Raw genomic sequence first — 24,769 nt, 5'->3', positions numbered from 1 at the left:
ATTGCAACATACCTAGCAAAACACATATGACAGTTCCAGCAGCAGAAACGCCCACTGACAATGGCGATATCAAACATGACGCTGACAATATAAGATACAGGTTCATAGTTAAGGCATCATGATTTATTTAGCACCGTCTTTGTGAACGTTCAAATGAATATTACAACAAACTCTTTAAAACAATCTTAGCTAATATTAGAATAAAGGGATTTTTGAAGATAAATGCCTTTGTCTCTAAATGCCCGTTATTTATCAGCTACACTGTCCGCTTCTAGTGGCGGTCGTGTTTAGTGAGAACTGCACCAACGATGACACAACCAGCTGTGGGGTCGTTATCTGCCTGGAGGGAAACGTGCCCGTGTGCGATACAAACATCTGTACCTGTGCTGACAAACCTGAGCCTGGGCGTAAGTCTTGGCTCTGAGTCTAACACGATTCGAAACAGTGATCAGTGTGTGTATATACCACGTGATAAATTGCGTCAGAAAACAATCTTTTACTATTTATTCACTATCATTATAAATAAAACATTACACAGTCTATGGCGCTAACAGATGCCATGTATTAATAACTAATATTTAATATGTAGTAATGATGATTTAATGAAAACGCTTTGGAAATCCTAGTAGTTTAAGCTCATCTCCGATCACTGGAACTAGCATACATCATAAATTTAATTTTAAAGTTGGAATACCAAACTCGCAGATGTTAATACAAACATAACTGGTAAGGCAAGCCTTCAATGAAAAGTGAATATAAAACGGTTTAAATAGCTTTGCACAACCAGGAATAAAATGACAAACAAATATTCTGCTATACAATGCAATACATTATAATTTAAATATTCTTTATTTCAGAATGCCACGCAGTAGGTGATTGCGAAGGCTACTGGCAAAACCATCACTGCTCCCTTAACCACAGACAGTGTCTGGCTGGGTTTTGCCAATGTGTTCACGGGTATGTTCTCATACTTTATATTTATTTAGTGTATGCACTTCTTACGGACAAATGAGAATTGAGTATGTTGCTTGCCTATTAACCGTAGAACGCTTGGTCGCTGACCATATTTTGTAGGAACGAATTAACTGACGTAGTATTCTTTTTACATAATGATAAGTAAATTTGTGTTGATGTGAGATTCGAGGCAACGACAAATGTCCGATGCGGCAAGTGGTTTGCAGTCCTCCCAGCAGAGCACATGCGGATTATCTTAATCGTGATTGAACAGTTTGGTTAAATGTATTTCTGGTGTCACTGATCCGGAAGCGTATTATTCTTCTTCTAGTGATGTATTTCACGTCTGCCTTTATGGTTGCATACTGGCTTTACTGTGGGACTTTAGTTTAATTTCGATGAGAATGAGGGAACAAGCCAAATAAGTAAATTTTAATTCAACATTCTGTGGAAACTGCGATAAATGAAATCTAAATAATCCCATAGCTCCGACGTTTTGTAAAGAAGGAAGGATTGCCTTCTTTAGAACAACTTCGCTGGTCTTGGTCGAGGCTAATCGGATACCGACAATACAGTTAAACCGTCTTCCGATGAAGTCCCGCGCCCTCTTCGTGGGATGCACGCATTAGCGGATCGGTCACATAGACGTTTGAATAAAACTCGATTCTCGTTGGTCCACAAATAAATTCATATGCTACACAAGACTAAATATATTCTTACGTAATACAAGCAATCGGGTTCAATCCGCACTTTGGGCTCGTCTATTTTAGAACATCAAAACAATCTCATCACAAATCTTAATCGGAAAGATAGTATTTGTCATTTGTCTATCAAAATAATAAAAAAGATTGCCAAAACTGTAAAGTGAATTATTACTACACAATGATTCATTTCGAGAACCAGACGTTCCTCACACGCACTGTGTTGATACGTATACACTGTGTTTATACCACTTGAAAAATTACGTCATATATGCTAGGATGGCAACATTTTGCTTAAACTGAAGATTTAAAGCAAAGATAACTTTTCTTTTACTAAACTGCGCTATGTTTCATTAAAAATGGTGAAGAAATAGTGAAGTAATCTTTGTTTAATGTCTCTATTCGAAGCAAAATGTTGCCTTCCGACGTAGCATTTATGACACAATTTATCACATGGTATACACACACTGGTATAATGAAGTTATTATACACGATTGGCTGTTATTTGTTTAGGTTTCTTGTTTGAGTACAAACTTTAAAACTTTGTGGTGAGTGAAAGAGAGACATTCGGTGTATACATGTATTACATTATCTATATACAGTCGTTATTACAATTAACGTATATTGTTGCTTTTGTTTTTCCTGTAGGCATGGCTAATGCATCCCTCCTCGGGAAGACACTCCAAGACAGTCTTAATGTTTTCATCTGAATACAGAATAAAATGTCGGGAAGTATCTCACGGTTGTAAAGGATTGTTGATAATATTTTAACAAGAAATGTGTCCAGTGAACACTCGCATTGCATGTTAAAACGGTACCAAAACTATAGGAATCTTTAGTAATATATATAAAGACATTTTTCTGTGAATCAATCCATTTCTAAAAATCAATTAAATATCATGAAACAAATGATCTAATTAGGCAAGACCCATACCCCAAAAGAAAAACAGTATATAACCACTTGCATTGGCCTTTGTTGATACATTTTTCTCATCAACCTTATGACCATTTGGGAAAAACATCATAAGAAACACTCAATAAGGGATTAGTCAAGAACATGGAACGACGCCGACGTTGCTAATGGTGATTCACTTCTAATACTTTTGAACCGATTTAATTTAAATAAAGGCATATTTTTAAATATTATTTCTTGCCAGAGCTGACACTTGCTTTATACAAGGCGCTGGATAATGTATATGGTTATTATTTCCGAGTTGTTCATATGCACATCATTGACCGACATCCAACCAAAATGTTGCGAAAAACCAAGGAAGAACTTTCTCATATGGACACGTCAAAGTTTTAATCTGAACATCTAAACGAACGTTGTGTTGCGGTATTCTTGAATATTACCATGGACCATTCAAACCTAATCGTTAACTATTCCATTCAATGATCAGACTTCGATATTTCCACCATATAACACAAGTATGAAGATAATGACGAAGCCACTCAAAAGGCCTAGATTTTGGATGAACAAAGCGGTCCAAACGGATTCGATACCATTTTCAACAACATGACGCACTTGGTCCCCCATTTCAGGTATCTAAAACAAAGATTTTGATATAAACAATATGCGGCAAATTAACAACCGAAACGTTATTTCTTGAGATTATCTGTTGTATGGAAATAATTCGAATGAACTTTTGCATGAACGGAAGCGTACGATACGATAACCTCTACACAGGCGAAAACTGTTTTATTTTACCTACCATATCGACTAAGGATATGTAAACAAACATGCCCCCTGCGATTGCAAATATCCACATGTTTGCGTCTGTGTTCTCTCCAAGCAAGATTCCAATGACCAGGCCGATGTAGCAGGTTGTGGCCGCCAGAAAGTTGTAAAATAGTGACCTCTTCATTGTTAAACCAGAATGAAGTAGGATGGCAATATCACCTGAAGTGGTTGGCAGTAGTTTAGTGTATTAAACTATAATTACATGTGTGTATACATATAATTTTCAATAACTTGAGCTTAGGTATGCATGCAATCTAATTTATGCCCTCGACCTTAATCTAGCAGCTTGAACGGCAAGCAAAACGGCTGGACTTCCTGGGCCCGTATTCAGTAGTGTCTTGAGTCTTAGTATGACACTCAACCTAGCTAAGGAGTAATAATAACCTTGACGGTTTGAACAGACATGGGCCTTGTGAGCGACACGCCACCTCTTCATGGCAACTCCTCGTGGCATTTGTTTTGAAAATCATGTTATGCATGGTCAAGGTATGTTTCAACCTTTGACCTTTAACCTTGACCTAAACCTTTGAGGTACAGACCTTGGTCTTGAAGCGACACGCCACCTCTTCATGATGAACATAATAAAATAATGGCAAGTTATATGAACATCTTATCATGCATGGTTAAGATACAGACTGGATAAGGATAATTTCAACTTTGATATTTAACCTTGACCTTGACCTTTGAGGTACAGACCTGGGTAGTGTGCACGACTTGCCACCTCATCATTGTTAACCTTCATGGCAAGTTGTTTGAACATCCTATAAGGCATATTCAAGATACAGCCTAGACAAGGAGCATTTCAACCTTCGCCCTTTAACCTTGACCTTTTAGGTGCAGGAATGGGTCTTGTTGGCAAAACGCCACCTCATCGTGGTGAACATTCATGGCTAAGTTTTGAAAGTCCTACAATGCGTGGTCAAGATACAGCCCGAACAAAGTTCAGTCCGGACACACGCTCTCATAAACGCACGCACGCACTTACACGGAACCGTCATTGCGATAACTATATCTCGCTCAGCGCAAGCGGGCTCGACAATCGGTATATCAAATATACGCTGTAAACATGTTAAAACTCGCTTTTCTGAGTCAGAGCCTCAAACTCAGAATCAAGATCTATGTGGAAACCGACCAAGACAAAGTAACAGCCTCATTTTAAGTGACAATAGTATGGGATGACACTGATTAATTCGTGCACATGTTTGGTTGTCTGCAGTTTGCTATAACTGGAACATGCTCCACATGCAAGATACACATGTATAACATCAGGTACATCGCGGTTATATCGCTCTTCTTCAATTTTCATTGATCATTTACATTTGTTTTTTGTAAAGTTCAGGGTTAAATGTTCTGCCAAACGACAACATCAGCGACGAAACCAATGGCATGACAATATGTCCTCTTTTTCTCTGAATAACAGACGAGCTTAGAATTAGAAAATAGAACAGACATTTAAACTATATACCTAGTTCATGGGGAAGCTCCTCGCAGATGATAGCGAGTGACACACTTATCCCGAGGAACGTGTTTTCAGTAAACGCAGCTCCGATGGAGATCCCGTCCACAAAGTTGTGTAGAGCATCCCCAATCATTATCATGAGGGCAACTGTACTGATTTTGTTAGTTCTCACTGCAAACCAATGAATCTTAATGAATCTCATAAATGCAGATTATGAGTAAATTTGAAATGCACAAGTCCCTAGACCTTACCTTTTTATGTTGGACACATTGCTGCAAACTCATGGTTTTCTTGAACACATACATGTTAAGATATCACTGGAAAGGGTCTTGATTTTTCTATACGCCTATCCAAATTTTAAACCTTTTCCACGTGCATGAGTAAAAAATGCGACATCAAATGCAACCTAACATTTCATGCTGACTGAAATATGTCTGCATCTTTTTAAAATAACCTAGAAAGCAAAAAGTGTTTTAAGGTTACTGTGTACAAGCGTATGAGAAAATAAAACGAATCTAAAACATGCGTTTGGAGAAATGGCTTTTCCATAATGTACTGTTTCAAGATTGGTTTCCATATTTAAGAAAGGTTAAAGTTAATCTAAAGCTGATCCCTGGCCCCACTGGCTGATCTTGGTAGGCTTTGACAAAGATATTGAGATAAAAGAGATATCAGTGATAAATTCGTCAGTGGAGTATTTGATCTTAAAGGAAAAAGTAGAACGTTTGCGCGCCTTGAATATCGCACTTGTTGACCCACAGAAGCTGGCACGTGTTGAAAAATGTCAGTATTGCTGTCTAAATGCAAAGACCAGAACCCCCGGCGGTTAAGAGAGACTGTCACGGGTTGTGAAACATGGCTCTTTTTTAAGCCCGCCAGCAAGAAAAATAAATATGGGTGGGTGAAAATAATGATCCATCTGTGGTAGCTAGGAGCAGCAGGAGTTGCATGCTGGTCATGTACGGTGTGAATTGCACAACAACGGGAAGGAAGCTCGAGTCCCAGTACCTGATCAAAGTTGTCGCACAGGCTTATTTTAAAGGGATCATGTCCTCTCTGCTGGAATTGACTACTAAAAAACCAAGCGCTTAAGTACCGTTTCATTTAGTTGCACGATAATGCACCCGCGCATCGCTCTGCACTGATTACATACTTGTACCTAGCAACACTACCTCCAAGGTTTGTAACAACCACCATACATCCCAGACCTCTCACCTTGTGAATACTGGTCGAATCCCCAAACCTAGTTGCGCCTACGCGGACGTCGTTTTTAGACGCGCAGTGTCATGAAGCGTGTTATTCCAGTGAAAAAACAGCACACCAAAGCAAGCGTTTGCAAAGGCTCTGGCAGACAGAATTTCATCTCTTAAAAAGTCTTTGTATGTTAAGAGGGAAAACGTTGAGGGTCTAAACTATATATGTCTATGCCAGCACACAATCTATAACGGTATAACTTCTGTGTTGCCACTAATTATTAAACGCACCTCGTATGAAGGCGACTTTTAAAAGTATATGTGTATATTTAAATTATAAAAATAGAGGTGGCAACCTACCGATGACTGATTTGCTTCTTTCTACAGTTTTTATTTCTTTTTCTTTTTCTGTGACATCCCCATTCCTTTCAACATCCACCGCATGTTTCGAAGAGATGCTTTCAAGTTCATCCTCTTCCGCTTTCACGTCCTAAGCAAACAATTTGTAAGTGATGTCAAAGTATATATACAGAATAATACATGTCCAACGTTCCTGGAAACTTAAGGCAAGAGAAATTACCTGTCAACTCAACAACGACACACCGTTACTATAGTAATAAAAGTACTTTTTTAACAAACGTTAGCGCTAAAACATTTACAGAATTGCGTTTTTCTTTACGGATTCTTAAACGAACACACCAACAGTGTATTGGTTGCAGGATAAAACTGAATTTTAACAAATGAACATGTATCCTATTACCATTGAAATTACATTTACAACAAGCCATTAACAAAAGAATGCGTTTTCTCAGCGTATGTGAAAAAGCATGGACGATTCCTTTCCAAGGGCAGGAAAAAGCATGAGCATGTACCTTTGAGCGATTAAACCATAGTTTTAGAAATTTCTCTGCTATATAGAAGAAATACAGTCCACCAAGAACGGTCGCCATTTTAAGGTGGTAGTCTGGGACAGGGGACTCCTTTTCTGTCAAATGCATGGACTGAAACGATGTTGCACAAATTAATTCTCAAATTACATTATTAGATCTAAAGAATACCGTTAAGGTAATATATGCAATACTTAAACAAACGTGTGTATTATATAATATTCTAATACTGCAGTTAAACCAGAAAATGCCGTTTTCTATTATATGGAAATGAATACAAAAATGTATATTCTATTTTCATATTGAGAAATAAAAAAATACAACATTTTGAAATCACTGGTGTTTTTAAAGAACGTTGATCTTAACGATTCCACGACAAACAAGTCAGCCAGAGATCGTTGGATGAAATTTCATCTGAGGAAATCGAAATAATCCTGTTTCTCATTGGCCACAATTACGAGCATATATACTAAGTTCAAACCTCTGGAATGAGAACCAGAAGCCCGGTGGACGCCAATGTGCCTACAGCGAGCGCCACACAATACAACAGCACCCGCTGGAAGTAGCGGTGGTCCATGATTGGGGTGAAGAAAGCACCAACGTTCGACACGATACAAATAAGTGTCACAAAACCTATACCGTAACCCCATGCTGAAACAGAACAAAGTTTAACCAATAAAATAAATGTTAATGTATGTTATATTAACAAAACGAGCCAAACCTTTCGAAATAACCTGTTAAGATATCATATTTTAGATCGATGGAAATTCATAGAGGCCAAAAGCCTTTTTTCATGCGTCGGCATGTGTCGGCATGTGTTGTCTTCACAGTGTGCTGACGATGGTTTGAGTCTAATTTATCATTTAAAGCGATTCCTAGGAGCTGCTGATGAGTAGGCATTTATTTTAAACTAGTTGAAATTGATAGTGATCACTTAAATGTCACCCAGACCATTGCGACAATGACATTTAATATAAAAAAACAACACGTTTAACGTGTGCATCATTGTAAGCTGATTACAAAATAATCTAATATATAGACCCTGTTTAAAGGCACAAGGATGAGACCTTACAGTCACGGAACGAGAGACACACAACGTACAATCAACACAGACGACCTTAGGTTCTGACCTTGTGCTGAAGATGGTACAGTGTACTTCTTTGTACGGCTCCGCTTGCACTTGCTTTGCACGAGCTGGTACACCACCGACGGAAACCAGTCACTTAATGAGTATTCTGGTGTTCCTAACGATGTCAACGTCGAAGAACTCAGACACTGAATAAGACAAGTCAGTATATGGCTTTCGCGTTTAAAGCTGCACTCTCACAGATTTACCGTTTTAACATTTTTTGTCTTGGAATGAGGCAATATTTGCGTAAATATCAGAAAATCAGTGATATAAGACAAAAGATCCGATCGCAGTTTTTCATATTTAAGTTCAAAATTAATAATTTAAGGCTAAAACCGTTACTAACGCATTAAGAAAAATGCATTAAACATCAATGTGTTATCATAAATATGAAAATCTGCGATCTGATGTTTTGTCAGCAGTCTAAATCACATGTTTCCATGCATTTTTTAAAAAAATTGGCTCGTTCCAAGACAAAAAAAAAGTTAATAATGTCACAACGTCAATCTGTGAGAGAGCTGCTTTAAAGAATTGGGACAAACATAAAGAATAAATACAAGTGACAGAAAGAAACACACGGAAATAAAAGTTATCACTTACGTTTTCCTCCAGAAATAAACTGCATTCGGTCACATTGAAAGAGCACGAGATGTTCAAACCTTCACGTCGATCAATCAAATCGTCTTTACCATGCACGGCTTTATGGACGAGAAACTCGTGAAACTCCTTGTCATCTAATCCAGCGTGTGATTTAACATCATGGAGCCTTTCTATTACTGCTTGATTAAAAACTGACAAGTTTCCATTGGATAATTTTACGTTGAAATATAAAACAATTAAAATACTTCTGATATACCTTGACAAAGCCATGTTGTACTAACTTTATTCAACAATGACTTTGTATATATATATACACACACACAGTCTTGTGACTCGTGATATCATAAATATATGTAAAATATGCGCCATCATAGTAAAGACAAAAAAATGAAATATAAGGTAATCAGTAAATAACGTGATATTATCTAACCGTATGCGTAATGGAAACGTGATTAAACTTAGTCCAAATGATTAAGATCTTAGACGAGGCTGCCGATTAATGCCGATTAAAGCTCATAGGGTAGAGTTGGCCTAACACATTATGCATCGGCAGAGCTGTTTTGCTTTTAATGAGTATTTTCATACGTTAAAAACCTATTTCCAGCGAATACCGGTTCATCATACGTATTAACGTGTATGTCTATCTACTGGTATGCGCAGCTTTACAGTCATACAAATATATGACGGTGAGAGTGATGTAGGTGTCCGCTTCTCACCAAAGCGGTTGTGGGGTCAATCATTACAACGGGTACTTTCGCGCGGCCTCTGCCCAACAAACCCACTCGATACTGATTTTACACTCTTGCGCACAGTGGTCAGAAATTGGCTCAATGTGAGCATTATTTGATAAGCTCATAGAGAGTTGAATTTTCTACCTTCTGTACCCTGTGTGTAGGAGTGTTTATAACCTATCAGCTTTCGTGTTAATAAACAACAGCCGTATCATTATTCTATGAAGGCAATAAACTGAAGGTCGCGAACCTGTTTGGACCTCTCAAAGATAATAAAGTCCATGTGTACCTAAATACACTATGTGGCAATAAATAACATAACTTGTCACCCGTTTTAATGTAACACAACTCTGCATCGAAGCGCAACTTGTAAACAAAGTACTTGAGCTGGTGCATATCTTGTTATTCGCGTACATGTTCACTTGAAAAATGAGAAGTCATTGATAGTAATATAGCAATATGTTTCAGTTGTAAACTTTGTCGCACTAGCATTTTTATGGAGTGTATTACCTGATTTCGATATCACGGTGTGTACCATACGACTGAAGGTTGCGGATGTATGTAACCCCTGCATGCCTCATCTTATCAAGACAGTAGTTGAGTTCATCAAGTTTTCTTCATTATGACAAAAAAACTTTAAACAATATATTATGAAGCTAAACATTGTAAGAAGATACGAAAACAAGAAGAAACAAATACGGGAAAACGTAAAAAGTTCAGACAAAACATCTTACTAGTCGCCAACATATCGGGCATATATTGATGACTCGTGTGAGTTAAAGGCTTTCTATGAAAACCAGAGTAGAAATGAAACAAAGGACTGAAAGCATTGGACACTAGCTGTGACTACACTCTACAAACAATAACTTTTGAAGATGTGGTTATATCGAATTATTGAATATGGTCTGGCTAGGTTCTAAAACTAATGGAATATATTAATGATGAGGATTACCAAAAATCAATTGAAGTCATCGAAACTTGATTTATTTGTTAAAAAAAGAAAAAGCAACTTAATGATTTCAAGAACACACACAAAACAGTATTTTGATTTGACACCTTATGATTTTGTAAATTCATGAAGCATTTAGTATTTTAACATAATACGAGGGAATGTAGACTTTCTTAAATAAGTTATATTGCACAGCAGCCTGCCACTGACCATGCTCCACTCAAGGTCCCAGCACATGATTTTCAAATGTTATTTTAAAAGAAGACGCCAAAATGGCGACATGTCCAGCCCGTTGAAAGAGACATTGACACAGACATAATGCTCTTCCATGCAGTTGCAACACGTACAGAACAACATAGGGGTGAACAATTTTAAGGAGTACCTGCGAACCTACGCGAAACTACGCCTCAGCATGGTGAACCTTTATTGCATTTTATTTAAATCCTATAACGCATGGTACATATCAAGCCCGGATACGGCTCAGTCCAGACCAGTCCTACCAACAGAACTCATTTTGACACTTATTTTTTAAGTGTGACCTTGTTCTTTGAGGTACAGACTTGGGTATTGTGTGCGACACGCCAAGAAATCATGGTGAACCTTCATGGCAATTGTTTCTTTGAAAATCCTGCATGGTCAAGAAAAAGCCCTGACAGGGATCAGTTCAACCCTTGACCTCTTACTTTGACCTTGCCCTTTGAGGTACAGACCTGGATCTTGCAAGCAACACGCCACATCATCATATGCCCATTTTCTATGAAAAGGCAGAAATTGTAATAAAAATGTGCTGGTAGAAGGTTAGAGTTGAAGCAATGGTATACACAAGTTGGAAAAGATTATTACATGGAAAGATATTTGCAGGTCTGAGAATTAATGGAAATAAACAAGAGAGACATGGTGGCCCTAAATCGCTCACCTGAGATATGTGAAGAAAAACAATATTCTTTATAAACATTAGTTGGGTAGTCAGCCCAATTGGCCTGCAGTACATTTTTTGAACACTAGGTACTAGTATCTAAAGGAAAACAAAAAACATCAACTGACGACGCTGTTCAGGCGCGTAGCTAAGGCCAATTTGGGATAACGCAGATCGAAAATAGTTCATTGGCGGACAGAATATCAACCCATTCACCCCCTACACCTCTTATGTTTTTATTTCAAATTCGAGGGTTTTGGTATGAATAAACTTCGACCTGTTAAAATTTCATTATGTTACTGCGTATTTGCGTACAGTCAGCTACGCGTCTGCTGTTGGTAGGAAACTAATAGACAGATCTTTGGCTATGAAGGTATTTCATCAGCTGACGATGCCATTGCATTTGATGCCAAATATACAGACCTTGAGAAGAAGTGTTCTGACATTTCTCAAAAAGTTCTGAGATATTTCCAGCGAAGATTAAAGCCCCTTATTAGAAATCAGGTTAATGTCCCGTCCAGGCAAGATCTCATTAGTTCCAACTGGACGAACAAAAGCTGTGTGTCCATGGACCATGTCCTTAAGCAATCGGAAACAAAACGGCCTAACTGTCTTCGCTAAATTTGTTTAAGGTCTAGTCAATGGAAAGTCGTCGAGAAAAACGCGGTAAAAAAACGCAAAGTAAATATCAACAACAATGCCTACGACAAAATGACTAAAACACGAAACTGGTATTTGCTGTCCGGTGTTGGGTGTGCACACGCCGAACACCACTTAAAAAGCCCAGCACGGGTGACAGTCAGCATCCTCACAAAATACCATTCCATTCAACGTCAAAATGTGTTTATTCTTCATTTTCCGTACATGTGTACCTATATGCACTTTGTTTCGATAAATAACAATTAGTTACCCGTATCAATGACACAACTCTGCATCAAAGCGCAAATAATAAACCAAGTACTTATTTGAGCACATACATATCTTATTATTTGCGTACATGTATAGTTGAGAAAAATGAGAAGAAATTGATAATAATATAGCAATATGTTACACTTGTTGACTTTGTCGCACTTACTTTCGTATGGAGTGTTTTATCCGATTTCGATGTCACGGTGTATGTAACCTCTACTTGTGTCTTCATATTTAGACGACAGTGGAGTTCGTATGTACAAGAAGATACAAGTACAACATTACATAAAATGTAACGACAAAACATCTTACCAGGCGCTGGTATATACATGTATGTATATATATATATATATATATATATATATATATATATATATATATATATATATATATATATATATATATATATATATATATATATATGGGTTATATAAACTTATATTGTATTATTGAGAATGTTAGGTTCTTTTAAACTTCTGGCACATATTAATGATAAGGATTACCAATAATCAATTGAAATCATAGAAACTTGTTTTATATGTTATATACAGAAAAAAGGCAACTTATGTCAATGGTTTCAAAAACACACACAAAACAATATTTTTATTTGAGAACTTATGATTTTATAAATTCACGAAGCATTAAATCTTTCAACATAGAACGAGGGAAGGTCACTTTCTCAACTTCTATTAAGGACAAGCATATACATTGCATAGCAGCCTGCCACTGACCATACTTTACTTGGCACTCAAGGACCGGCCCAGCACATGATTTTCAAATGCTATTTAAAAAGTAGACGCACAATGGCGACATGTCGAGCCCGTTAAAAGAGACGTTGACACGGACATAATGCTCTTCCATGCAGTTGCAACACAGAACACCAATACGAGTACCTGTGTAACTACGCCTCAGCATGGTGAAAAATAATTGCATTTTCCTGAAAATCTTTTAAAGCATGGTAAATATAAAGCCCGGATAAGGCTCAGTCTAGACCTGTTCTGTCAACTCATTTTGACACTTAATCTTTAAGTGTGACATTGACCTTTAAGGAACGAACCTGGGTATTGTGCGCGACACGCCAACAAATCATGGTGAACCTTCATGGCATTTTTTTTAATTCCTATAATGCATGGTCAAGGAACATCCCGGACAAGGATCATTTCAACCTTTGACCTTGACCTTTGATATAGAGACATGGGTATTGTGCGCGACACGCCATCTCATTATGGTAACCTTCAAAGTAATTTGTTTTATTATACCTCACGTGACCTGCCCATGTTAATTTCTCATAAACCCATCAAGGGCAATTTCTTACTGACACACCGACAATACCGTTTTGACCGGTTGACATTATTACTGTCACATAGCACGCGCGTCTAAAAATAGGCATGTGGGGTTTCCCAAGTCTGAAGTGGTAAGCGCTTATTAAAATGTGTTGTAAATCTGGTACCTTCCAGTGTTTGCAATATTTCCAAACGACATTTACAGAATAATGTCAGCTAGTGTAAACAAACAATAATTACAGAATAAATTGATTAAACTTGATAGTTGTGTAATGGTAAAAATCTTATATAATTATGTATATAAATGTAACTGTGTTCGGTATAATAAAATAAATATTGCATGGCTTCCAGTGTGACAGTACATATTGTTAACATGAGGGAAATACTGTTACCCGAGGCGAACAAAATGTACTGTCACACTGGAAGCCATGCAATATTTATATATTATATTACAAAAAGCAAAGTCAGAAAGTATTCCGGACAAGGAATATTTCAACGTTTGAGGGATCTCTAATCATTGAAGTACTTGGGGTTTACCTTTTCGTTTTTTATTATTATTTGTTTTATTGATAAGTTTCCTCAAGTTAATGCATACTTTGATAAGAATTACCTTATGCGTTTTATCTTTATTAAGAATTGTTGGGATAAGAGTGAGGTTTGTGCACATAAACTGGTTTAAACCCCCAGTAAATTTACATTTTACTGACCGTTCCAAGGCGTTACCTAACAATTCTTGATAAACATACCAATTATTTATATATATATATATATATATATATATATATATATATATATATATATATATATATATATATATATATATATATATATATAGTATTTATGCACTGTGCTGTTTGTAGAGTTTTGTGCTGTTCTATGTTTCTTGTTTGTGAATTTGTGTTCTATGTCTTTGGCGTTTGCCCATTGCCACTTAACCGGGTTTATGCTTAAACTTTTTGCTACTGAGCATGTTTCTGTAGCTTTTTGTATATATATATTCAAAGCGTGGCCTTGACCTTTGAGATACAGACCTGGGCATTTTGCGCGACACGCCACTTAACCTTCATTGCAAGTTTTTATGAAAATCCTATAATGCATAGTCAAGATACAGCCCGGGCAAGGATTGGTTCAACCTATGACCTCTTACCTTGCCTTTTGATCTACAGACATGGGTCTTGCAAGCAACAATTTTATTATGCATGGCCAAGATACAGCCCGGACAAAGATCGCTCCAACCTTTGACTGTGACCTTTAATAAAGAACTGGTTCTTGAGCTGACACACCACCACATTATGATGAATCTTCATGGCAAGACTCTTAAAAAATCTATGATGCAAGGTCAAAATACAGACCAGACAAGAATCATTTAAACCTTTAACCTTGACATTTGAAGTACAGACTTAGGACTTGTGCGCGACAGGCCACTTCTTCATGGTAAACATTCATGAAAAGTTCTTTTTTGAAAATCCTATAATGCATGGTCATGAACAAATTCAGTCCGGGCGGGTGGAGGCATGCAGGCACAGACGCACATAATCATCGTGACAACTACGTCTCGCTCACCGCAAGCAGGCTAGACAAAAAGTCTAAAAAATCTTATCTAAAATAAAAAGGAGTATATTCTTTAGTTAAGAACATAAACCATTCTTTCTTTGTTGTTGTTTATTCCAAGACATAGGGAATAAGAAGATCGCTGAAAGCGATGGATGCTCCCAAAACGCCCATTTTCTATGAAAAGGCAGAAATTGTCATAAAACAAAAATGTTCTGGTAGAAGGTAAGAGTTGAAACATTATTATACACAAGTTGAAACACATCATTACATGGAAAGGTATGGTCAGGTTTGAGAGTTTAAGTTAATAAACAAGAGGGACATGGTGGCCCTGAATCGCTCACCTAAGATATGTGGAGTTGGGTAGTCAGCCCAATTGACATGTAGAAGACGTTTTGTACACTATGTATTTTAAGGAACTAACTCACGATGCTTCTTGTAAGAAATGTAGGCATGATCTAATGGAACAGATCTTTGGCTATCACGGTATTTCCTCAGCTGATACCATTGCATTTGATGCAAAGTTTACAGACCTTGAGAAGAATGTTCTGATATTTCTCAAAAGATCTCAGATCTTTCCAAATAAGGTTGAAGCCCCTTATTAGAAATCAGGTTAATGTCCCATACACGCAAGGTCTCATTAGTTTCAATTGGACGAACAGCAACTGTGAGTCCATGAACCACGTCCTTAAGCAACCGGTTGAATGGCAAAAAAACGGCCGAACTGTCTTTCCCACTAGAGCTGAATATCTGGTCAATGGACAGTCGTTATACCTCAGAGCTTGTGCGTTCCGATTTCCGGACCGCCACTGCCAATTCTTGGTCTCAAAACAAGAATAGCTCATTATAACATTGGTCCAGCGGTCAAACCTCTATAAGCGGTTTCGACACACAAGGTTATACGCTTCAACTCGGCGACGGACTGAACCACGAACAAATGGTAAGAACTCCGTTTCAAGGAAAAACAAAGAAAATATCAAGACGACAATGCCAAAGACAAAACGGCCAAATACTGAGAATCACTATTGAAGCCTAACACGGGTGGAAGTGCACATCCTCATGACACACATTTAAATGTTCATGACGTTATTTTCAAGGCCAAAATATGTATATATTTTTCATTTTGTGTATGTACATGTACTTTCATTTTGTTGTCACAGGACCCTAACCCCACAGAAGCCCAGCACGTACACGTGGCAGTGCACATACTCACGAAATACCACTTTATTCATCGTTAAAATTTGGTTTATTTTTCATTTTTTGTTGTTTTCATTCATGTTGTGGATACACCTTTTCATTATCTCTCATTATTGTAAATCAAGTTAAACAAAGTCACACTTACAAATGATTTAAGTTGGTTAATCATGTTGTGCTTGCATATTTTTTTTATTTTAAAAACTGTATAATTACGTATACCAACTAATGTACATGTAAAATAACCATATAAATAAAGTTAAGACATAAACAAGTAATACTAAACACTTTTCGGGTTATTTATTAACCCTCCACGTGATATGGCCTGGATGTGTATGGATTTTGTTTTTCTTCATTTTTTAAACAATTATGAATACACAACTAGACGATTTAACCTCATAATGATAACAAGCAAATTCGTTGAATTGATATCCCCCGCCTGATTAGGCAAAGCTCATTGATTGAAAATGAAAAGTAGTTGGAATATTCCTACTTTTACATGTAATATGGCAGCAGAGAAATGGACCGTTATGAACGTTGGATATGAGTTTGTTTAGAAATATGATCATGTGTTCAGTCATACATGTATGAACATAAACGACCAATCACTACCATGAAATGGTTTCGGACAAGATTTTTTGTAAAATTTGACCTAGTGACCTAATTTTTTTTATCATATGTGACCCAATTTTCTAATTCTTTATCACATGTGACCCAGTTCTAAACATGTCAAAGAGTTCATCAAGGAAACATTCTAATCACGTTTCATGAATATTAGACCATACATAATGCCTCAAATGTGTTCCAAAGATTTTTCTAATATTTGAGCTAGTGACCTAGTTTTTGACCCCATGTGAAACACTTTTACAAGCGGTCCATATTTCATCAAGGGGTACATCCTGACCAAGTTTAAACATGATATGGTTCCTGACAAGATTTTTCTAAGATTTTGACCTCGTGACCTATTTTTTAATCATATGTGGCCTAGTTTTATATACCTCCAAGAGTTCATCAAGGAAAACAATTTGAATAATTCCACGAGTTTTTGACCATGTATAATGCCTTTAGTTTGTTCCAAAGATTTTTCTAAGATTTAACCTAGTGACCTAAATTTTGACCCCATGTGACCCACTTTTACATGTGGTCCATATTTCACCAAGGGTTACATCCTGACCAAGTTTAAACATAATCTGACCAATCATAACCATGATATGGTTCCTGACAAGATTTTTCTAAGATTTGACCTAGTGACCTATAGGTCAATCATATGTGACCCAGTTTTATATATGTCCAAGAGTTCATCAAGGAAAACATTTTGTTTAATGAATATTTTTACCCCTCTAATTTGTTCCTAAGATTTTTCTAAGATTTGACCTAGTTACCTAGTTTTTGACCCCATGTGACCCACTTTTGCGGTCGAGATTTGATCAAGGGGAACATTCTGACCAAGTTTGAACATTTTCTAATCAATGCCTTCCAAGATATGGTTCCGGACGGATGGACGGACGGAATGACAGACAGACAGGCAACGCCAAAACAATATCCCCCTCCCGAGACCTTCAGTTCAGCAGGGGATAATAATACCTCATATGCACTTTTAAATTGGGAACATAGCGGAGTTCTTAGTGGACTTCACTTCTCCACATTTGGATTTCACGACGATTTATGTACATTTTTTCAAAATATTTCTACATGTATAACATTTTCATTTTTTTTTCAATAAAATTTGAAATATGAATCCTTTATAAAGCATATTCCAATATACATGTATGTTCAATAAAAAAATAACTGTTAAAAAAGACAAGTTATGAGTGGATTTCACTTCTCCAAAACTGGATTTCACTTCGATTTCCGATCAATGTTCGCATTATTACTATAACTTTTTCATTTTTTGACCAATTTCAATAAAATTTGAAATACAAACCCTTAATTTTAAGCATGTTCTGATCAGTGTACAATTAATTGTTTTATGTAGAATCAACTTGATTCCTGTATTACCCCACAACCCAATTGGAATATGCCGGTAATGCGTTACCATGGTGATTTTATTGTTTACCTCTAAGCTCATAATGGTTCTTTTTCAAAAAGACATTTAACTGTATGATTTACAAGGGTGCATTTTAACCATACCATAGCTTTTAACATGTAGATTTTATTAGAAAAAGGTCACATTACTTTAGATCATCTGTCTTTTATATTCAGACATGTACATGTATCTGGAATGTTTGTGAATGAGTTACAGTTACAAATTACATTTTACTGAAAAGACTATAAACAATATGTTTTATAACACATAAAATGTTACAAAATGCAAATTTTAACACTTTATGTCATTACAGGATTCCAAGAGAATCGGTACAGACCATTCAAAAGAACAATAAACTAAAGGTTAAAACAGTCAATAAAAAAAGTAAAATGCACAGTCCATGTATTGAGCAAATTTATAACAGATGTCTGTATTTTGAGTTAATGTCCAACTGGCATTCCTGGCATGGGAACTCTTTTACAAGAAATGGATCGTACCTGAAAAGAAAGGCATTCATTTTATGAATTAAATTTTTAAAAGCTGCTTGCTTTCAATATGCCACATACATGTAAATGTCGTACAAATTTAGAAGTGAACTATCTTCAAATGCATCTAACTAAAGCTGCAATCACACAGAAACTATCTGGTCAATTGTGCTTGTCTTATTTTTTAAAAGTAGAACATTTTAAGGATCAAGTACACAATGAACCCCCAATTTTTAAAAAGTTAATTGCCCATTATTAATCAACAAGCAGCATTAAGTCACATGTTATAGTTCTGTGGACTCTGTGGACAACAAACGTAAGTAACAATAATCCATGAAGATTTTTAAATGATTTCTAACGACTAAATGATATATGTAGTTCAGAACATCATGGCATGCATACTGGCAAAGTCATCATCATAAAACAGATCTAGAATCTAACTAGAAACTTAAGGGCCAGAGTCTCTGATGTTGGCTGGTACATGTAAAATAGTTCAATGAAATTAAAAAGTGAATACATTATATCTCTAGAGCCTCACCAAAAGTTGACAGCCAGGTTGCGTCTCTGTTGTTGGCTGGGGAAGGATTGGACCTCATGCCACCAAAAGGCAGGCATAAACAGGACGTCTCCTTCATCTATCGTGCAGTTCAAAGGTCGCACAGTCTCAAAAAGTGGAAACCGCTAAATGGGGATGGAAAGCAAAACAGTGGCATAAATTTCACCCAGCATTAACATTACATCTTTCTGGTCAAAGGATGTGCAGTCTCTTACAGTGAAAACTGCACTGTTGTAGTGGTAAAATAAGTGGAAGCAGCAGAAGCAGAAGCAGTTGCAGCAGTTGTAGTAGTAGCATTAGTAGAATTAGTAGTAATGGTAGAGTAGAACTAGCAGCAGCAGCAGAAGTAGCATTGGCAGCAGAAGCAGTAGTAGTAGCAGCACCAAGAGCATCAGTAGTAAAAGCAGCAGTAGCAACAGTAGCAGCAGCAGCAGCAGCAGTAGCAGCCAGTGAAACCAGCAGCAGTAGCAGTAGTTGTAGTTTAGTAGTTGTAGTATCGTTTTTGATTGTGTTGTTCTTGTTTTAATTATTGTTGTTGTTGTAGCAGTAAAAGATGTAGTAGCAGTAGTTTTGGTAGTAGTTCTACATGTAGTAGTGGTATAATTAATAATAGTATTTGTTGTTGTTCATGTTTAGGTTTGTTGTTTTAGTGGTTATTATTGGTGTTGGTGTAGAAGTTATTTGTGATGGTGGTAGTTGTTGGTTGTTGACATTGTTGATGTTGTTTTAAAAATCAATTCAAGTTTTTTTTTCAATTATGCAGTATACTGGACACAAAACGTAAAGAATGATGATTTCACATATAAAAGTTCAAAAATCAACACCTTTCACTCCGAACTAAAATTAATCATGTTCCAACCGTTACCTCAAAGTCAGGGTTTGTGATGTCTACTGGTGACATGACCATAGATGTGCTGTCAACTAAGGCCTCTTTCCTGAATGTGTTTGTGTCTGAATCATAACCAAGGACTGCTTCAGGAATGTGAGCTTCATAAAGTCTTCTATTGTCATGCGGCTCAAATAAGATAACTTGTTTTCTGCCACTTATCTGAAACAAACAATATTTTAACACTTGGCATTGGATACAGTGGTGACCTACAGTAACAGGCCTATGGTTTATAAAAAAACAATATAAGTCCATGCTACAGTGTATTTATATAATCATGGATATATACATGTAGGTCCATGATAGCATGGGCCTATGGAACTACACATCCCTTTTTTCTGGTAAAAAGAATATTTATAAAGGGCAGTCTGCTTTTCATTACACGTTTCATGCTTTGGTGATAGTATTATAACATGAATTCAAGTCTGAAAAATGTTTTACCTGACATAAAAAGTTGTCGAATGGATCAAAATGAAGTTTTCCCAGTGTGTCACCATCACTTAGCCAAATATTGAGATGCTTCAATGCCAGCATGTCTTTAAGGAGAGGCAACTCTACAATGTCATTCTCCAAATCCGCTTTTATGTCTGATATAGATGAATATTCGAGATACGCTGAACAATTCTTTTTTGTCCCATTTGCAACTGTTGATACCAGTTCCAGAAATTCAGAAAATTTCATATTCCTTGTAGCTGGTCGTACCACAACTAAGTCTGGGAAGAGAAGTTGGTCTGTAATATATTGAGGGATTTCAAAGTGACCATAATTTTCAAAGTTTGAAGCTAAATCAACCCCTTCAAACTCACCCAATGGTGTCAATTTTATATGTACCTTTTGGTTGCCATAGTTTTTCATGAAGTATTCATTGGTCCATTTCTTCATTGCTGGCCATTCATGAAGGGCATTTTTGATGACAACGGGTTTTGATGATTTGAGATAGCTATGAAAGAACTCTTCCTTTGTTGGCATGTTGATTCTGTCACATTTTGCCATTCCTAGATCAAAATTTTTAAAAATATCATTTTGATTCGTGTAACGGCTAAAACCTTTTGAAAACAAGTTGCCTTTAGAATGTTCAATTGAACATGTTTCTTTATCACAGTTTTGATTATGGCTTGTTTTAACATTTTTGGAATGTAATGTCTTCATATCTAAAGCTTCTTCATCATGATGTCCAACATAATAAAGTGTGCTGAGGATTTCTTTGCGATGCAAGCCTTCTATGGTTATTCCTCCATTGGCTTTTTGATAGGAGCCACATTTTGTGTTGACATATTCAACAATGACATTTACATTTGATAAACCTCTATACAGTTCTGCCTTTGGTTCTTTGGTGTTCATGCCTGTGTTAGAAAGGCAAGTTCTGTCCTGCACCTGTCTAGGAAAGATGACGAGGTTTACATCCTGTAAGTCAGTTGTCTGCACATCAGAATCTACAAATCTCAAATGATTTCCTGATGGCCAAACAAATGTTTCCAAAGAAATAAACCCCAGGACAACATTGCTATCTGTTTGATAGGCTTGACCCAGCTCAATAAACATTTGAAACAGAAACTCCTGCTCTGGCTCAAGTTCCTGTAGTTCTGGGGACCCTGATTCTGCTTGTGTGCGAGCTAATGTCACAATACAGAATTGTTTTGAAAGTTGTAACACATCCGTTGGTGTAAGCATGTTTTCTTCAAAAGATGTGCGTGAGACCGAAGCATGACATAGAGAAATGACACCAAAATGCATCAAAATTAATAAAACTGTCAAATTTACAAACAATAACCGGGGCGCATCCATCTTGGACACGATGATAAAAGCCGGTCTCCGGTATCGGCGTGTTGAGGTACGCGATAAACGGCGTTATGACGAACAATGTTTTAAACTGGGGGGGGGGGGCGAGCTTATTTACCCTCGCCATCGGGTAATACCCATTCGGCAAGCAATGTATGTTTTAAACTACGGGATTTTGTCTGTTTTATAGCCAAGTTAATGCGCGTTAAGGGAAATTTGAAGATTTGACATTCATGTGTACCCATTTAACGCTACAAGTCTACCAAACTATATACATGTAATTGTAAAAAACATATAAACTCCAGAATTATGGTCAATTTGTCAAAATTTGATAAAAAAGCACTTCTTATCCAATCTTTACTAAGTTCGCTACAATGTTGCTGAGAGATCTGACCATGCAAGAAATATATGCAAAAATCGATTTTAAGCGATAATTAACCTTTTTATCCTATGTTATAAAATGTGTTGAATTGTCATGTACATGCAAATATATATTACCACGAAATTGCAATTCAATGCGACACCGCATTCGGAGCAGGTCACGGACACTACGGACCATGGACATTACGGACCAGACATTACGGACCAGATTTAGGGACATTACGGACCATCTTCAGAAACTTACGGATCATCATTTATAATGTTTTTAAACATATTTTTTTTTTTATTTATTCACTCATTGGTCTTAAATTTGTTAATAAATACTTGAATATTAGTGCTCAGTATGAAAATTATCTTTAATGTAACTGAAAATCCAGGAAATTCCAATGTTAAACATCAATGTATTTTTAATAAAATATTATAATAATTTGAATAATAATGAACGAAGTATGCGTTTATCCTATAATTGTAAATGTGAATATTAATGTTTTCATATGTGATCGATTGCTTTCTGAAATAAACTTTGAATCGTCATATTTGTTTGTTTTCCGTTTCAACTGTTTTAATTGAAAGGTTTAGTTTGAAGACTAATACGGTTGTTTCTTAAACTGTGGTGTTATTCTTATGGTGATATTAAGTAATGGAATTAATTTATCTGTACACTGAAACATAAAATAACTTCAATAGGACTTTCATTAGTACTGTTTACACGGGGAAAATTGAAGATTTGAATTTGCTGTACTCTTTCCGACTAAAGAAAAACACGAGAATTGGACATTTAATTATGCTTGTTTAGACATTATAGATACACCAACATATCGCACACCATTTTAAAGGTAATTGACTCTTCTTTCCATGTCACTTATTTAAAAATGGATTGTTTATTTGTTGGTTGGGAAATTTGCATAAAACTGGACTCTACCGTGAAATCTGGTAAGTTTGAGTTACATACCTGGTTTCTTTTTTGTATATCAAAGACACTTAATATCTTCAGATGTGTTGTTTATCACATTGTATGTACCCAAAATGGTTTTAAACAACATTTAAGTGACAAACAATGATCCAGATGCCTGTGGTTTTTTCAAGCTGACGACGATGTAGTTTATTTTAACAATGAAGTAATGCAGACTGAATTAAATAGCATGTTTGTAGAATTGGATGTTCCATTTACTTCAAACGAGTTACAAAAGGGTATTTCAAATCTCAATACTGGAAAGAGTGCAGGACCAGATCTAATGTTAAATGAATTTTTTATCAACGGTAAAACTGAACTTTCACCTTTCTTGTTAAAACTGTTCAATAAAATACTTTTCCTTGGATATTTTCCGGAAAAATGGACCGAAGGCTTTATTGTTCCAATACACAAAAAAAGGAGTATCAATGACCCAAACAATTTTAGAGGTATTACTTTGTTAAGCGTCCTTGGAAAATTATCTACAAATTTAATTAATAGTAGGCTTTCAAACTGGGCCGAAAATTACCATGTATTACTAGAGGCACAGGCAGGATTTAGGGCTAAGATGGGAACTACCGACAATATTTTTGCTTTGCATGGACTAATAACTCATTTTATTAATCAAAACAAGCAATTATTCTGTACGTTTATTGATTTTACTAAAGCTTTTGACTTCATTGTAAGGGAAAATCTTTGGTTTAAAATATATATAGACTTGGTATTCGGGGTAGACTTTTTAAAGTTATAAAATCCAGGTATAGTCATGTATATATACAAGAGTTAAGCTTCAGAAACGACAAAGGTACTATACTCGAAAGTCATCTAGGGTTGCGACAAGGTGAATGTCTTTCGCCAATATTGTTTTCTCTTTATATTAATGACTTGGAAGATACACTTTATCTTAAAGGGGCAAAATGGGTGGATACTAATTTATTGAATTTTTTCTTACTTATGTATGCAGACGATATTGTATTTTTTGCAAATTCTGCGGAAGAACTCCAATTTAATCTTGATATACTAGGTGAGTACTGCAAACAATGGAAATTAAAAGTTAATATAAATAAAACAAAAGTGTTAATTTTTAGAAAAGGTGGAAGAGTGCCTAGAAATCTGGAGTTTTTATATGACGATGCCACCATTGAAATTGCAAATAATTTTACGTACTTAGGAATAGTTTTTACAACAGGAGGATCGTTTATGCAAGCCACAAAAACATTAGCTGGTCAAGCGCAAAAGGCGATATACAAATTAAGAAAATACTTAAATAAATTCGTTAATATTACTCCAGACCATAAGCATAAGCATAAGCCTAGTAAGAACGTGCATTGTTTTCACGAGATATTTTAATACAGATATTATTTTGATCTAAAACAAGCGTCTTCGTAAACTAGCAATTACTCTTCATTCGGTGCACAAGGTCGTTTCTAAAAATTATCGTTGAAACATATAGAAAACAGTGGCAATACTCACCGAATCGAGGACGTTTTCCACTCAAAACAATGAA

General features: G+C 36.2%; 2 protein-coding genes and 1 long non-coding RNA gene across 3 annotated transcripts; 1 reads left to right on the top strand and 2 right to left on the bottom strand.

Moving 5' to 3' along the window:
* Nucleotides 1–383: 383 nt before the first annotated feature.
* LOC128230512 (uncharacterized) lies at nt 384–2,390 on the top strand. Its single transcript, XR_008260242.1, has 3 exons — nt 384–407; nt 858–957; nt 2,304–2,390. It is a non-coding gene; the product is annotated as an uncharacterized LOC128230512 (long non-coding RNA).
* Nucleotides 2,222–8,945, bottom strand: LOC128230499 (metal cation symporter ZIP14-like). Its single transcript, XM_052942822.1, has 8 exons — nt 8,665–8,945; nt 8,066–8,210; nt 7,417–7,586; nt 6,921–7,049; nt 6,409–6,538; nt 4,862–5,026; nt 3,368–3,555; nt 2,222–3,201 (listed from the first exon to the last, which is right to left on the bottom strand). The coding sequence occupies exons 1-8, from the start codon at nt 8,932–8,934 to the stop codon at nt 3,052–3,054; spliced, it is 1,347 nt and encodes a 448-aa protein (XP_052798782.1). The 5' UTR covers nt 8,935–8,945; the 3' UTR covers nt 2,222–3,051.
* A 9,384-nt stretch (nt 8,946–18,329) lies between these two features.
* On the bottom strand, nt 18,330–21,924 carry LOC128230492 (jmjC domain-containing protein D-like). Its single transcript, XM_052942800.1, has 4 exons — nt 20,592–21,924; nt 20,130–20,312; nt 19,247–19,389; nt 18,330–18,720 (listed from the first exon to the last, which is right to left on the bottom strand). The coding sequence occupies exons 1-4, from the start codon at nt 21,882–21,884 to the stop codon at nt 18,639–18,641; spliced, it is 1,701 nt and encodes a 566-aa protein (XP_052798760.1). The 5' UTR covers nt 21,885–21,924; the 3' UTR covers nt 18,330–18,638.
* Between the last annotated feature and the right edge of the window lie 2,845 nt (nt 21,925–24,769).

Source organism: Mya arenaria, chromosome 4, assembly GCF_026914265.1.
Source record: "Mya arenaria isolate MELC-2E11 chromosome 4, ASM2691426v1".
Taxonomy (NCBI): domain Eukaryota; kingdom Metazoa; phylum Mollusca; class Bivalvia; order Myida; family Myidae; genus Mya; species Mya arenaria.
This window is presented reverse-complemented; position numbering and strand designations above follow the sequence as displayed.

Excerpts from the sequence above, each read along its gene's own strand:
- LOC128230499 (XM_052942822.1), bottom strand. The coding sequence starts at position 8,934 with ATGGCTTTGTCAAGGTATATCAGAAGTATTTTAATTGTTTTATATTTC. Across the intron at positions 5,027-6,408 it reads AAGAAGCAAATCAGTCATCG|TGAGAACTAACAAAATCAGT; the intron begins GTAGGTTGCCAC and ends ATTGGTTTGCAG. Across the intron at positions 3,556-4,861 it reads GGAGCTTCCCCATGAACTAG|GTGATATTGCCATCCTACTT; the intron begins GTATATAGTTTA and ends CAACCACTTCAG.
- LOC128230492 (XM_052942800.1), bottom strand. The coding sequence starts at position 21,884 with ATGCATTTTGGTGTCATTTCTCTATGTCATGCTTCGGTCTCACGCACA. Across the intron at positions 19,390-20,129 it reads TCACAAACCCTGACTTTGAG|CGGTTTCCACTTTTTGAGAC; the intron begins GTAACGGTTGGA and ends ATCCCCATTTAG. Across the intron at positions 18,721-19,246 it reads AACCTGGCTGTCAACTTTTG|GTACGATCCATTTCTTGTAA; the intron begins GTGAGGCTCTAG and ends CTTTCTTTTCAG.